Raw genomic sequence first — 13,437 nt, 5'->3', positions numbered from 1 at the left:
CGTAAACTAAATCGTACAATGGTACACTATGCAGAGAAGTAAAAAAGGGGAAGCTAACATATGACATAGGAAAATACCTTCAATGCGGTACATGCTAAAACTAACAAGTGCAAAATCATTCAGTAGCATGCTTCACGTATGTATGGCAGGGGACAGGGAGGAACATACTTCTGTCTGCTTGTGTGCACACAAACCGCCGGTGCAGACGAGGACGCCAAGAGCGGCTCCTTATTGGGGGGAAGGTGACAGGAACTGGGTAGCTGAGGAAAAGAGTGGAAGAAAGATGTCACAGAATAGCTTCTTACCTTTACTGAGTTTTGAACTATATGAATGCATTGTTTATTAAAAACGTGAGTTTAAAATGAAAAAAAGTACAAATTGTAATCACAGGCACAGGATGTTACTCTATCCAATATAGTCTTAGCACATGACAAGCAAACTACTGTGTTGCCAATGTTATCGTTATAACATATATTACATGTTACTTATTAATCTTATATGTGTGTATGACCTGTGAAACATCTAGAACAGAGACCAGTACAACCGGTACGTGGTAGGTGCTCAGTAAGGACTGGCTGTAACTAGCAAAAGTGGGGAAGGAGGCCATCATCAGTAATGGACATGGGGAGCGACTTGCTTTCTACATTCTCACAGTTTAATATATGAACAATATATGCTTTTTTTTAAAGACAATGGGCATTTATTACTTACTAAAGTAAGTAATTTAAATTATAAGTAACTCTAAGTAATTTTAATTACAAAATTTAAAAAGAGCTATCTGTTTTGGTGAGGCAGTTACATGGAGCAGGAACATGAGGGTGTCCGGGAAACAAATGGGGTCACAAAACTCGTAGAAATCTACTTTATTAAGGATGAGAAACAAAGCACAAGAACAATGGCTATAAAGAACAAATCAATAAAAGGTAGTGTGCATTTTTCGAAAACGAGTTTCTTCTCAGACTTGAAGTTTCTGGGCACACAGAGGGCACCTGCCTGGGAGTTTAAATGTCCAAGGAAAACGGGGGATGGCTAAGGGTTTGCTGTGGCCGAGTGAAAGACGCAATCTTATTTATTACATCCTGCTTCTTTCCAAAAGAAGATACAAAGGTGGTGGTGAGAGAAAGGATAAACATGAAAGGAATTCAGTAAGCAAATGTGCATCACTGAGTTTTCATTTGTTGCTTGAATGATCTAAGCTGGGAAGGCAAGGCCAACTGCGACCACGACTGTAGTCACCCTTGAGAAGATGACACATAGTTAAGTGTAGACATTCTGATTAGCCACAGAAGAGAAAGGGACACTAGATCTTAGGGCAGGAGAGCTAAATGTCAATAATTTGAAGGGCAGTTGAGGAAGAAGGAGCTAGAAGGACATAGAGACTGATTCTCCGGAGGAAAATATGGTCATTGACCTGCACACACCAAACGGGGCCTTAGCGGAACTGCAGAGGACTGATCCTTAAACCAATGACATCTTTGCCAATCTCTGTCACCTGTGGAAAAGGAAACAGGGAAAAATTAGGGATTTATGAGGGCGAAAAGTCCAGAAAGCTTACTCCCTCCATTCTTCAGGGAGTACAGCAGAGTACGTTGTTAATGTCTGTTATGGATCGGTAAACAGCAGTGGGAGAAACTCTAGCTTTCTTCAGTATCACTGCCTCAAGGAGCTACAGGCAAATACAGGAGAAAAACAGGACCAACATGCTTTCTCTTTATTCTTCCCACAATATCCTGGATGCATTTCTAGAGAACAGTACTTACTGTAGTGACCTTGCAGATTTGACCCTTGAACTCGGGGGAATAGCAGGCCCCACTGAGCGGACATTTCTCTACTGGCTTTCCACGGTAGATGGGCCGATAGGATGCAGCACAGATGTCAAAAGGGTTGTGCATGTCATAATTGAGCTGGTAGGCATCTGTGGGGTTCTTCTCACAGGCAGACAGAATTTTGCGGGTCTGAAGGAGGGAACGAATATTTTACTTAAGAGGACCAAAAACTGCAAATCAGAACTCAAATGATCTCAGCACCACGGTTTAGTAGTTTCTTTTATTCAAGATGCAATTGTACTGAGTGAAGACAGAATGTGTCCTTCGTACAGGACACATGTGAAGGGATCACAATCACCGTCCCTGCTGTATCAGGATTTTCCCTTCTCAATACAAAGTGGTTCCATGGATCTAGACCCATATTCCTCCACCAAGTCTGGGAATTATCAGGGTCAGGACTCAAAGGCTTAAAACTGGCTTCGACTGCCCGAGAGGAATGCTTTTAGAGAACACAAGTAGCAGCACGTGTGTGTGTAGGTTAGCAGTGGTGGCAATGGGTAGCAGAGTTTAGGCAGAGGGAGGCTGGAGCTATTCTAGGTAGTAGGTCACTCAACGCCTGCACCATGGCCGAACGAGTTAGAAGTTCATTTTCCAGGAACAAAAGGAGGCCCCCCTGCCACTAAGTAAAGGGGATGGTGTTCTGGTGGCTCCTTTCATTGACTGTTATTCTTTAGTGCTTTGTTTCAAGGCAAGGGCCTTGGTCTTTTCCTCCCGCCATGTGAGATCTGATTCCTTTATGCTTACAGGAGTTCCCATCTACCTGCTGAGCCACCTCCGGCTTGGGCCCAAGTTCCAACAGGCGCCGAGCAAAGGTGGCAGCTGTCTTAAAGTTCTTGAGCTTGAAGAAGAGGTTGAGGGCCGTCCGCAGCACCAGGATCATGTGCACAGGCTGCAGGTTTGAGTGCGTGAAATAGGCTGCCATCTGGTGGACAGAGGAAGGACACATCCAAGCTAATGCTACAGCCGACCTAGATCGGGGACAGGCTGCGGCACCGCACTGAACATGACACACAGCAAACAAAAAGACTGACTATACGGCAGAGGGATCTTCTGCCTCCTGGGTATGGAGGACTGACGGAATGAAGAAGGGCAGAAAAACACACCCTCTCCTCACAGAAGTGGGCCCAAATCTCTCTTACTCCCCAGACTGGATCTGGGTTCAGAAGTCAAGAATTCAGCTCTACTGGAGAGTGAAGGGGAGGACACCTCCGTACTGTGCAGAGGCCCAGAGATCATACCTCACAGATACGCTTCTGCTGCTCCAGAGTCTCTTTGGGCAGCTTCTTCCTTTCTATCTCCATGGACAAACCCACAATGTACTCTCGGCAGATGGTGATGAGCTGCTGGGCCTGCAGAGAAGGGCAAAGCAAGGTCACGGTGCAGAGGCAAGTATGTGGGGGTGCCCAGGACTACACCAAAAGGCTACCCCTCCTACCTCTGCAATCTCCTGTTTGTTGTCCACAACGAGAAGAGGCACACTGAGCAAAATGGAACGGAATTTTTCCACAGCCTCCTCAAACTTGCCAACCGTGGTGAGCTGGTAGCAGAGCTGCAGCCGCTGAATGAGGTCATTAAGCTTCAGGCCCACCGCTGGTACGCCGCTCTTCAGCCCGGCATCCTTCCTGCAAGTTTGGAAACATAAGAAGCAGAAAGGATAATCGGGAATCCACTAGACTCAACAGGGGAAACAGGAGGGGTAACTGAAAGCAGATGTATAAACCAAGCCTCACGGAGCGTCAAGCATAAGTTCTCTTCCTACTAGGAAACCTCAGCTCTGGGACAAGGGTTAACTGTCCTCCAGGCTACCATCTGAAGTATCTACCCCAAGCTGGAAGACAGAAGTCAGGAGCAAGGGGCCTTACCAATTGCGATTAGGATAGCCGTACATGGAGGGCAGGCAGGGCAAGGCCTGATAGGTGGTACGGCCGCGGGCATAAGTCTGTAGGAACAGCTGCTTGTAGGGGCCAAACTGGGTCACCCCCACTTGGTCGTGAAGGAGCTGGAATAAAGGAGGAAAGAAACACAAAAACTGTGACCCTGCCACTGAAAAACTAGCAGACCTTGGGCAAGGTCCTTAACTTCTCTGTACTTATTTCCTCATCCGTAAATTACACTTAATTACAGGACCTACCTCATTTAATAATACCTATAAACCATTTAGGATAGTGCGTGACACACAGTCAACACTGAAGAAATGTCCGTGGTTGTTGCATTTGTAAGCTACTGTTACTGCCGTTGTAACATACGGTTTAGTGTTCAAAACACACACCTGTTCATGGAAGGGCGCTGACTTCACTGATGTAAGCCAGAAAGCAGACTATACATGGGGGTGGGGGAACGGTGGCCCGAAGAAATTACTAAGCCAAATGGAAAGCACATAAGAGGAAGGCTTTATGAGGCAAGTTTCCTTAGGCAAGACCAGGGTTTCCACGATAAAGACACACCTCTGCCCTTGCGGGCAGGTTAATTTCCATTTGGTTAAGATGAGTCAACCATCTCCCTGGGGACCCTGAACAAGGAACACTCAACAAGAACCAACTCACCCGCATGGCTGTTTCGAAAGAGCCCGCCAGGATGTGATCAACTGGAAGCTGAGAGTTATTGCACCAGATCTAACAAGAAACAGAAAACCCAAGCCAAGTGAAATTTTGCCCTCTCCCCTCCCAAACCACCCTACTCTGTATCTACAGCAGAAGAGTATAGACACTCTTTACATAGTAATCCAGCATAGCCAGCTCAGAACCAGTCATGCCCACAGGGCTGTGCTCCCCCACTTACCTGAGCTGGGCTGGTTCCCTTGGTGGGGGGCACAAAGAATCCATCCTCAGCACCCCCAGCTGCCCCAGGGGGGATATCCTAAGAGAAAAACAGGTCAGTCATTTTGTAAGCCATTCAAGCACTTTGTCCTGAAAAATCTAAACACAGCCCTTTACCTTGTTCCCAGACTCGACTGGGGAGGAAAGGGGATGGTTGTGGGAGAAGACCTTCAAAACAGGAGCAGCTGCCCCAGTAACAAAATGGTATACCAAGAGCTCCAATTCAAACAGAGCCTGCTGCCTTTTCATAAGCTGCTATTGGCACAACCCGGTTATCTCCTTCTTTCTTTCAAATGGAGACAAGCATCAGACCAGGAGGGTCTAGACACCCTCTGTTTCGGGAGCCTCAGGACAGGTGGGGGCGGGAAGGACAACGGCTTGCACAGGGAGAAGCAGAGGGAGCCTTCTAAGGGTTAGAACCCCACGCACCAGCTCAGGAGGGAGCTCCAGGTCCTCTTCGACATCCCAGCCGCCTCCTTCTTCCTGGCCCTTGCCAAGAGCGTCATCCCCCAGACCTTCTGTAGCCTCCACAAACCCATCTATAAGGAAAATCCAGGCTCAAAGTGGATTTGCAGAGTGACATAATCTCAGCCCAAAGAAAGCACAATGCTAGGATCTTTGTGGGTCCCATGGTCTGGAACCCTGCAGGACTGCCCCACAACCCAGCTCCCACCCAGGCCACCATCCCGCCAGGAGAGTCTGAGAAGTGCACTCTTACCTTCGTCCAGCTGCAGCTCCGCATCCTCTCCCCAGCCCTCGGTGCCAACAGTGTCAATGTCAATGTCAGCAGCCAGTGCTCCTCCCTTGCCTACAGAGAGGAGGAACAGAAGGGAGCTGGTTATAGCCAGGCAAGTCTAGATCTGGCCTCTTCTGCAGGCAAGCTTCATCCTTACAAAAGCAGGTGCCAAGGCTCTGTCCACTTAATGTTCTTATTATTTATTCTTGTAGCATATATGCTGTGCTAACTTGCAGTAGGTTTCAAAGAGAGAGGGAATAGAAGAGAGATGGAAAGGCCTTCCCGGTACCAAAACCTGCCTCTTAAACCATTTATTTTTTAAGATTTTATTTATTTATTTGAAAGAAAGAGAGCGAGCACGTGTGCACATAAGTGACAGAGAGGGGCAGAGGGAGAGGCAGAAGCAGATTCCCCACTGAGCAAGGAGCCCGATGTGGGGCTCAATCCCAGGACTCCAGGATCACAACCCAAGCCAAAGGCAGATGCTCAACCGACTAAGCCCCCTAGGTGCCCCTCTTAAACCATTTTTTACTTAGCAACTCTTAAGAGTTTCCTGCTGAGAGCTCTGCTAGGCTACCACCTCCACAGTGTGTACGGGCCTTGGGGACACAGGGTAGGTGAGAGATGGAGAACGAGCAGGGCTGGGCACAAGATGCCCAGGGGTCTATCTAGGCTCTCAGCCAAGAAAAACAAGCCAGGAGACATAGCCAAGAAAACCAGAGTAGGCAAGGGTGGGAGTGGCGGCGGGAGGCAGCACCCGGCTACATACACCTGCAGGCCAGAGTCTGAGGTCGCTTCCCTGGTGCCTTAGGACCATACACCATGAATGATGAAATACTAAAGGGAACTGAGTGACCACACATACTGAAAAGCCTAAGGAAATGCACCCAAATGTTCAGAGCGGTTGTTGAAGGCCTGGACTAAGACACAACTTTCTTTTCTCCCGCTACTTTCCAAATTCTAATCATCTCATAATGCTTTTATTTAATTTTTAAAAGCGTGTACCATAGCTCAGATTGGCATAGAGATGCTCCCTGATGCTCACACAGAAGAAAAGACAAAGGAGCTGAGGGTACCCTGTGAGAGCTCGTCACAAAACAACAACAGGAACACCACGGAGGGGTGGGCACTTACCCTTGCTGGCAATGGATCCTTCAAAGAAGCCTTTAGACACAGTCAGTAAGGGCCAGTTGGTGTCCAACGGCATGATAGGTGCAGGCGGCTGCAGCAGCTTGGCATTAGGATCGATGTCTGGGATCTAAAAGGTGGAAGAAGGTTAAAAGTAAACAGCTCTCAGGAATCATGTAGGGAAGGTTACAGAGCCTCCTTTGAGCTCCTTTGCTTCTCTGCCTCTCCTGGTAACTAGGTGGGAGAGTAACATCTGTAGATTTAAACTGTCCCCAGATCCCAGAGTTAATCTTGTAATCAGACACTCATGTAAATAAAGACTCACAGTCTCCTTCTCTGGGTCAAATGTCTCCTTCAGGCTCTCAGCTTCTTCATCTAAGCCATGAGTAGCAGCTGTGAGATAGGCCAGTGACTCTGTAGAGAAAATAGACTGTGTGGTAGACAGCCTCCCAGATGTCCCCCAGCGACCCCTGCCTCCTGGTATTCAAGTCTGTGCAAAATCCCCCCCACACCCACACCTTCAGTGTGGAATGGACTCGTTGACTCACTTCTAATGAACAAGACCTGGCAGAAGCGATGGGACCTCACTTCTGAGATTAGGATACAAAGACCGTGGCCTGGACGCCATCGCCTGCTCTGAGGGAAACCAGCTGCCATGCTGTAAAGCGCCCTAAGGAGACGCCTACATGGCAGAAAATTGACATTTCCCAGCCAGCAGCCCACAAGGACCTGAGGACTGCCTGCCGCCCTGTAGAGAGTGTGGGAGGGGATCCTCCCCCTCTCAAGCCTTGAGATATCTGCAGTCTTGGCCAACACCCTGATCGCAGACTCCTGAGAGACACTGAGCCAGAGGCATCCAGCTAAGCCATGCCGCAAACTGAGGTAATCGGCATTTGTTGTTTTAAACGACTCAGCTTTGGGGTAATTTGCTACACACCAGTAAGTAACTAATACAGTTGCTTATCCTTAAGCTCTCTCATCAGTGCTGACAAGAATCGTGGAATCATCCCTGACTCCTCTCCTCACGTCACACATCCAGCCCCTCAAAAAATCACATCGTTTCCACCTTTACAACATAGGGCAAGTCTGATCCCTTTACTGCTTAGCACCTTTGCCCAAACCACATCTCTCATCTTTCTTATTTCCTAGCGTATCTCAAATGCTAGTACTGTGCCTGGTACACACTGGGCTCTCAGAAAATATCCCTTGAATAAATAAACCAATAAATAAGTAAATAAGAAAACCTCCAGACTTGAATTAAAAAAAAAATTCTAATGGTACCCAACCAAGTGTATTTACTAGGGTCTCTGCTTCAGGATGTTTTAAAACCTCCTAGCTCCTACAGGACTATTAACTGTTTTCCTAAGAGGGCTTGACCAGACTGACTATTCTGGCTGTACCTCCATTTGGCTCTGAAGAATGTCTTCCGAGCATGACGGGAGCATGCTGTCTCTTCTGGAAAAATGCACAACCAAGGGAAATACCTCTATACATGGGTAACTCATTGTTTAGAGAAAATACGATCTAAGCCCCAAGAGAGCTGGTGAGCCCTGCATGCTTACTTACTCTGCCCACAGTTCTTCAGGATCCGCACACGTTCGGACACGTCACCCAGGTAGAGGGCGTTCTGATAATGGCCACTCATGTCCTTTCGGATCTCAGCTGCAGCAAGTCAGTAAGAGATACCAAGTTAGGTCTTTTCTCTTAAGTCCTCGCTCTCCTTTACATGCCTTCCTTCTGCCCCCAAGGACTGCTCTTCCCATCCTTAGTTTCTGGGGACTCACCAATCTTCATCATCTTGCGAAGTTTTTCTAGGTTGCCAGTGATAAGGTACAAGAAAGAAAGTTTGTCAAAGTTTTTGGTGCGCTGATAACACATTTCCACAATCTGGTGGTTCCCTTGTAGCAAGGCCACTTCTCCCAGCTTTTCCCAGCAGTTCTTGTCATCCAGTGCTTTGGCTGCTTCCAGAGCAATCTAAAAGATCCCCAGGGTCAGAGTTAACAGGTTGGCAGATACTCTGACTCCAACCAGGGACTACAGTCAAAGTATCTGCCTCGACATCAATCTCCTACAGACTCTCTATACTTGCAATCACTCCTAGTGTTCAGTCTAAGTCTCCTGAAAATCCTATCACCAAACAGAGTCCCTTTGGCTCTATGGAAAGAATCACATCACATTATCCTCCTTCTCAGAAATTTACCTTTTACAACAAAATCATCTACCATTTGCTGATTCCGTAAGGCCAATTCTTACTTAGCTACCTTTTTTTCTACTTGCTAAGTTCGAAGATCTTCAGGGGCTTTAGGAAAGACAGAACAAATAATAAAAGCAGGGAGTTCAGAATTAGAAAGTCAATTCACCTAAGCCCTCTCCTCATTTGAAAATAATGCCCGTACACTCTAGGTCCCAACATTTTTTTTAAAAATATTATATTTTATTTTATGTTTAAGTAGGCTCCATACCCAGCGTGAAGCCCAACAAGGGGCTTGAACTCACGACCCGAGATCAAGACCTGAGCTGAAATTAAGAGTCAGATGCTTAACCGACTGAGTCACCTAGGCGCCCCTCGAGGTCCCAACATTTCACAAGTACTTCTTCATCTAAGCCAGCCAATCAATAAAAAGTGAAGGAAATAATGAGATTTTTAGATTCCGTGCTATGTTGCTCCGATTCTAGAAGTTAACGAATTCAGAGTGACTGATAATGACAACAGTAGCAATGCTACAGCAGAAAAAGAGACAGGAAGTAGCAGAGATGAGCAAAGAGCAACAGGAGGATAGCTCTACCTAACAACTAGAAAAATCTCAAATTCCATCATACCTGCTGAAGAAGCAAGCCGAGAATAATGTCCTCTCAATGCAACCCTAACCTTCTCACCTGCTCTGCAATGACATGGGGCTCAAGACCACGTCTCCCTCACCTCAATGTTTCCACACTCGAGTGCCAGACTAAAACGAGTCTTCTCATCCTTGACGAAATGCAGTGCCACTTCAGGGTAGCCCTTCTTCTGGAGGTAAGCAATGATAGACTGGCCTACTAGTTTGGCATTCCTCACCATGTGCAGTACCTAGACATTTGGGGTGGGGTAAGGCAGGAAGGAGCGATCACTCAGAGGGAAAAAGGAGCTGGCCCTCTCACACCCATTGTGTGCATTCTCATTTCATACCTCATCATATTTCCTGTTGATCAGGGCCAGCTTGAACTTGAACTCAGTGGGATCAATGGTGAGCACCCGAGGACGACACTCCCTGTCCAGGCAATACACATTGTTGCCCTTCACCCGCGTGACATAGATGGGTAAATCCAGAGTTCGGATGATCCCGTAGTCCCTGCAAATAGGAGTTAGAGGGCACAACTTTCAGCAAGTGAAGGGGAAACCCAGCCTGTGAGGACCTGGAACAAGCTTAGAACACAACTTCTTTTTTTTTTTTTTTTTAAAGATTTTATTTATTTAATTGACAGAGAGAGAGACAGCCAGCGAGAGAGGGAATACAAGCAGGGGGAGTGGGAGAGGAAGAAGCAGGCTCCTAGCTGAAGAGCCTGATGTGGGGCTCGATCCCATAACGCCGGGATCACGCCCTGAGCCGAAGGCAGACGCTTAACCGCTGTGCCACCCAGGCACCCCTAGAACACAACTTCTTATCTTCTCACTGCTCTTTGGCCAAGTGCCATTTGCACAATGGTACAGATGGGAAGCGATTCAAAAGAGAGAACTAAATGCCACGTTTACTTATTCTTTTGTATGAAGCAGGAAAACACGGGGCACATGGTATGATCTTTCTTCGTAAGCTACTACTCTGGGAGCCAACAGACGTGGCTACAGGAATCAGGCCTAAAAGTTAAACCTTAAGTTCTGATATACAATCACTGGGCCAGTTAAATCCTTCCCTGCAGCTACAGGTAAAAGGAGAAGAGCAGGAGATGCAAAGTTCTGACACATAAAGAAATGATAAAAAGCAAAAAATATTTTAAACTGAATGAAAACTAAAAATTGATAAAACTTATGGGCATAGCTAACACATTACTTGATTAATAATCTAACACAATACTTGATTAATAATCTAGGATGCTAAGTGCACATGCTGTAGTAGAAGAAACACTGAAAACTAATGAGTTCCATGTACATATATTAGAAAATAAATATAATCTAAAAAATAAAAATGTAGTAAAAATTAATAAGCACCCAACCCAAAAATTTTGTTCTTTTAAAAGTGAAACCAAAGAATATACTTAGGAAAAATAATGAGGCCAGTCATTAAATTAAGAAATAGAAAACAAAAATACAACACAGAAGTTCAATGAAGGCAAAAGCTAAATAAGATTGATAAACCTCTCATGAGGCTAATTAAGACAGAAAGACAGAACTGCAATAACAGGAACGGAAAAGGGGATATTACCCTAGCTTCTGCAGGATGAGGACAGGCGTAAACTGTTTTTACATGATCAAATTCCAAGAAAAGTAAAATTTACCAAAACTGACTAAAAAGAAGTAGAAAACCCCTACAGTCCCATAACCATTACACAAGATAAACTGAATGATAAAAAAAATCCTTCTATAAAAGAAAGCCCCCAGGCCTGGATGACTTCACTGGCAAATTCTACCCAACATTTCAGGAAGAATTAAATCGAATCTTGTTACAAACTCACTGAGAGAACAGAGGAAGGTGTATTACCTTCCTTATTTTATGCAATTAGCACCACCTCAACACCAAAACCTGACAAGGACAGAAAGAAAAAGGGAAGTCATGGGCCAATATCATATATATATATGAAAAATCCTGAGCAAAACACTAGCAAACTAAAACTAGCAATATCAGAAATGGGTAAAATATCATGACCAAGTTAGATCTGTATCAGGAATACAATGTTGGTTTTTTAAAAGATTTTATTTATTTATTTGACAGACAGAAACAGCCAGCGAGAGAGGGAACACAAGCAGGGGGAGTGTGAGAGGAAGAAGCAGGCTCCCAGCAGAGGAGCCTGATGTGGGGCTCGATCCCAGAACGCCGGGATCACACCCTGAGCCAAAGGCAGACGCTTAACGACTGCGCCACCCAGGCGCCCCAACGTTTTTTTTTTAAAGATTTTATTTATTTGACAGAAAGGGAGAGAGAGAGAGAGCACGTGCACAAGCAGGCGGAGTGGCAGAGGGAGAAGCAGGCTCCCCCCAATGAGCAGGGATCCCGGTGTGGGGCTGGATCCCAGGACCCTGGGATCATGACCCAAGCCAAAGGCAGACGCTCAACCAACTGAGCCACCCAGGCGCCCCGTTGGTCTAACATTTTTTAAAAATCAATTTAATTCACTACACTAATAAAAAGAGAAAAATCCTATGATTACCTCAGTATATACAGAAAAAATATCTAATAAAATTCAATATTCATCTGAGATATAGCCAGGAAATTCCTTACTAAATAAAAGCTATCTCTAAAGAAGTCTACAACAAGCTTACATAATGCCAATATACTGAAAGTTTGCTCTTTTTCTTTTCTTAAATATTTTATTTATTTATTTGAGAGAGAGGGAGCGAGAGAGTGCAACCAGGGGGCGGGGCAGAGGGAATCTCGAGCCGACTCCACGCTGAGTGCGGAGCCCAACGTGGAGCTCGATCTCAAGATCACAACCCAAGCCGAAACCATGAGTTGGACGCTTAACCAACTGAGCCACCCAGGCACCCCAAAGCTCACTATGTAAATGGAACAAGACAAAAAAGTTTGCCATCACCGTGTTTATTCAACACTATGCTGGAGATCCTGGTCAGTGCAAGAAAGACACATGAACGTCTAAGTACTGGAAAAGAAGAAACAAACTGTCATTACCCACAGACACCATGATTATTTGTGAAAAAAAGACAAATAAATTACTAGAAAAACAGTAAAAGTCTAGCAAGGTCTCTGAAATAAAATCAATTAAAAAACTTAATTGTATTTCTAAATATCATAAAAAATTAGAAAATTAAATTTTTAAATGGATACTATCCATTTACAAATCGCACTGAAAACTACCAAGGGCCTAAGAATAATCTAAAGAAATGCAAGATCTCTAAGGAGAAAATTATAAACTTTACTGAAAGAGGTTTTGGAACACCTAAATAAAGAGTTACAACGTCCCATTCACGGATCAAGAAATTTAATATTGTGAAGATGTGAATTAGGCCCAAAATGACAAATAATGCAATGCAATCCCAACTAAAATGTTTTGTTGGTTTTATTTTGCACGGAATTTCACAAGCTGATTCTAACATACTTTTTTAAGGCAAAATTAATTAGAAAATAGCCTAATAACTTTAAAAAAAATAAAAGTGGGAAAGATTTGAGAACGTGCTTTAGCAGATGTGAAAACTCCCAAAGCTGTAATACTTTAAGACAGAATGAGATCAGAGATCAACACACAGGCGACAGAAGACAGGTCCTTGCATTTTTGGAAACGTGATTCATATGTGACACAGAAGACACTGCAGAACTAGGGGTAAAGACTGGTCTTTTCAGTAAATGACATTGGGACAGCTGAGTATCCATAACGAAAACTTGGAAACTAAGCCCCCTGCACCTCACATCACACACGAAAATCAACGTCAGGCAGATCACAGTCCTAGATATGAAAAACAAAACTATTAAGTTTCTACAAGAGAATATAAAAGAATGCCTTTATAAACTTGGAGTCGATAAAAATTTCTTAAAGAAGATCCAAAACCCAGTTCCCATAAAAGATTCATAAATTCAACTATATGAAAATAAGAATATCTGTTCATTAAAGGCTATCATAAAGAGAATCAGAAGACAAGCTACAGAATGGGAAGAGACATTAAGATTTGCAACATGTAGTCCTGACAAAGGACGCACACTCAAATATAAGAACTCCTAAAATTAACAAGGATAACTCATTAAAAAAAAGAGATAAAAGGCCTGAACAGAATTCACAGAAGAGGAAT

At 44.8% G+C, this 13,437-nt stretch overlaps 1 protein-coding gene across 2 annotated transcripts in view; it reads right to left on the bottom strand.

The window, feature by feature from the left end:
- Window positions 1-848: 848 nt before the first annotated feature.
- Window positions 849-13,437, bottom strand: part of COPA (COPI coat complex subunit alpha) — a 42,519-nt gene continuing 29,930 nt past the window's right edge. For both annotated transcript variants that reach the window (XM_026487287.4, XM_026487289.4), the window contains exons 18-33: window positions 9,673-9,835; window positions 9,427-9,573; window positions 8,291-8,480; window positions 8,073-8,168; window positions 6,832-6,920; window positions 6,513-6,636; window positions 5,361-5,450; window positions 5,072-5,181; window positions 4,605-4,682; window positions 4,370-4,438; window positions 3,689-3,825; window positions 3,262-3,448; window positions 3,065-3,175; window positions 2,587-2,748; window positions 1,761-1,955; window positions 849-1,492 (exon numbers count right to left, since the gene is read on the bottom strand). In XM_026487287.4, the coding sequence (XP_026343072.1) occupies window positions 1,433-1,492; window positions 1,761-1,955; window positions 2,587-2,748; window positions 3,065-3,175; window positions 3,262-3,448; window positions 3,689-3,825; window positions 4,370-4,438; window positions 4,605-4,682; window positions 5,072-5,181; window positions 5,361-5,450; window positions 6,513-6,636; window positions 6,832-6,920; window positions 8,073-8,168; window positions 8,291-8,480; window positions 9,427-9,573; window positions 9,673-9,835 (2,008 nt within the window). In that variant the 3' untranslated portion in view covers window positions 849-1,432. The remainder of the gene's footprint in view (window positions 1,493-1,760; window positions 1,956-2,586; window positions 2,749-3,064; window positions 3,176-3,261; window positions 3,449-3,688; window positions 3,826-4,369; window positions 4,439-4,604; window positions 4,683-5,071; window positions 5,182-5,360; window positions 5,451-6,512; window positions 6,637-6,831; window positions 6,921-8,072; window positions 8,169-8,290; window positions 8,481-9,426; window positions 9,574-9,672; window positions 9,836-13,437) is intronic.

This window comes from Ursus arctos, unplaced genomic scaffold (assembly GCF_023065955.2).
Source record: "Ursus arctos isolate Adak ecotype North America unplaced genomic scaffold, UrsArc2.0 scaffold_2, whole genome shotgun sequence".
NCBI classification, from domain to species: Eukaryota; Metazoa; Chordata; class Mammalia; order Carnivora; family Ursidae; genus Ursus; species Ursus arctos.
The sequence above is the reverse complement of the archived record's forward strand: the minus strand, read 5'-3'. Positions and strand labels throughout refer to the sequence as shown.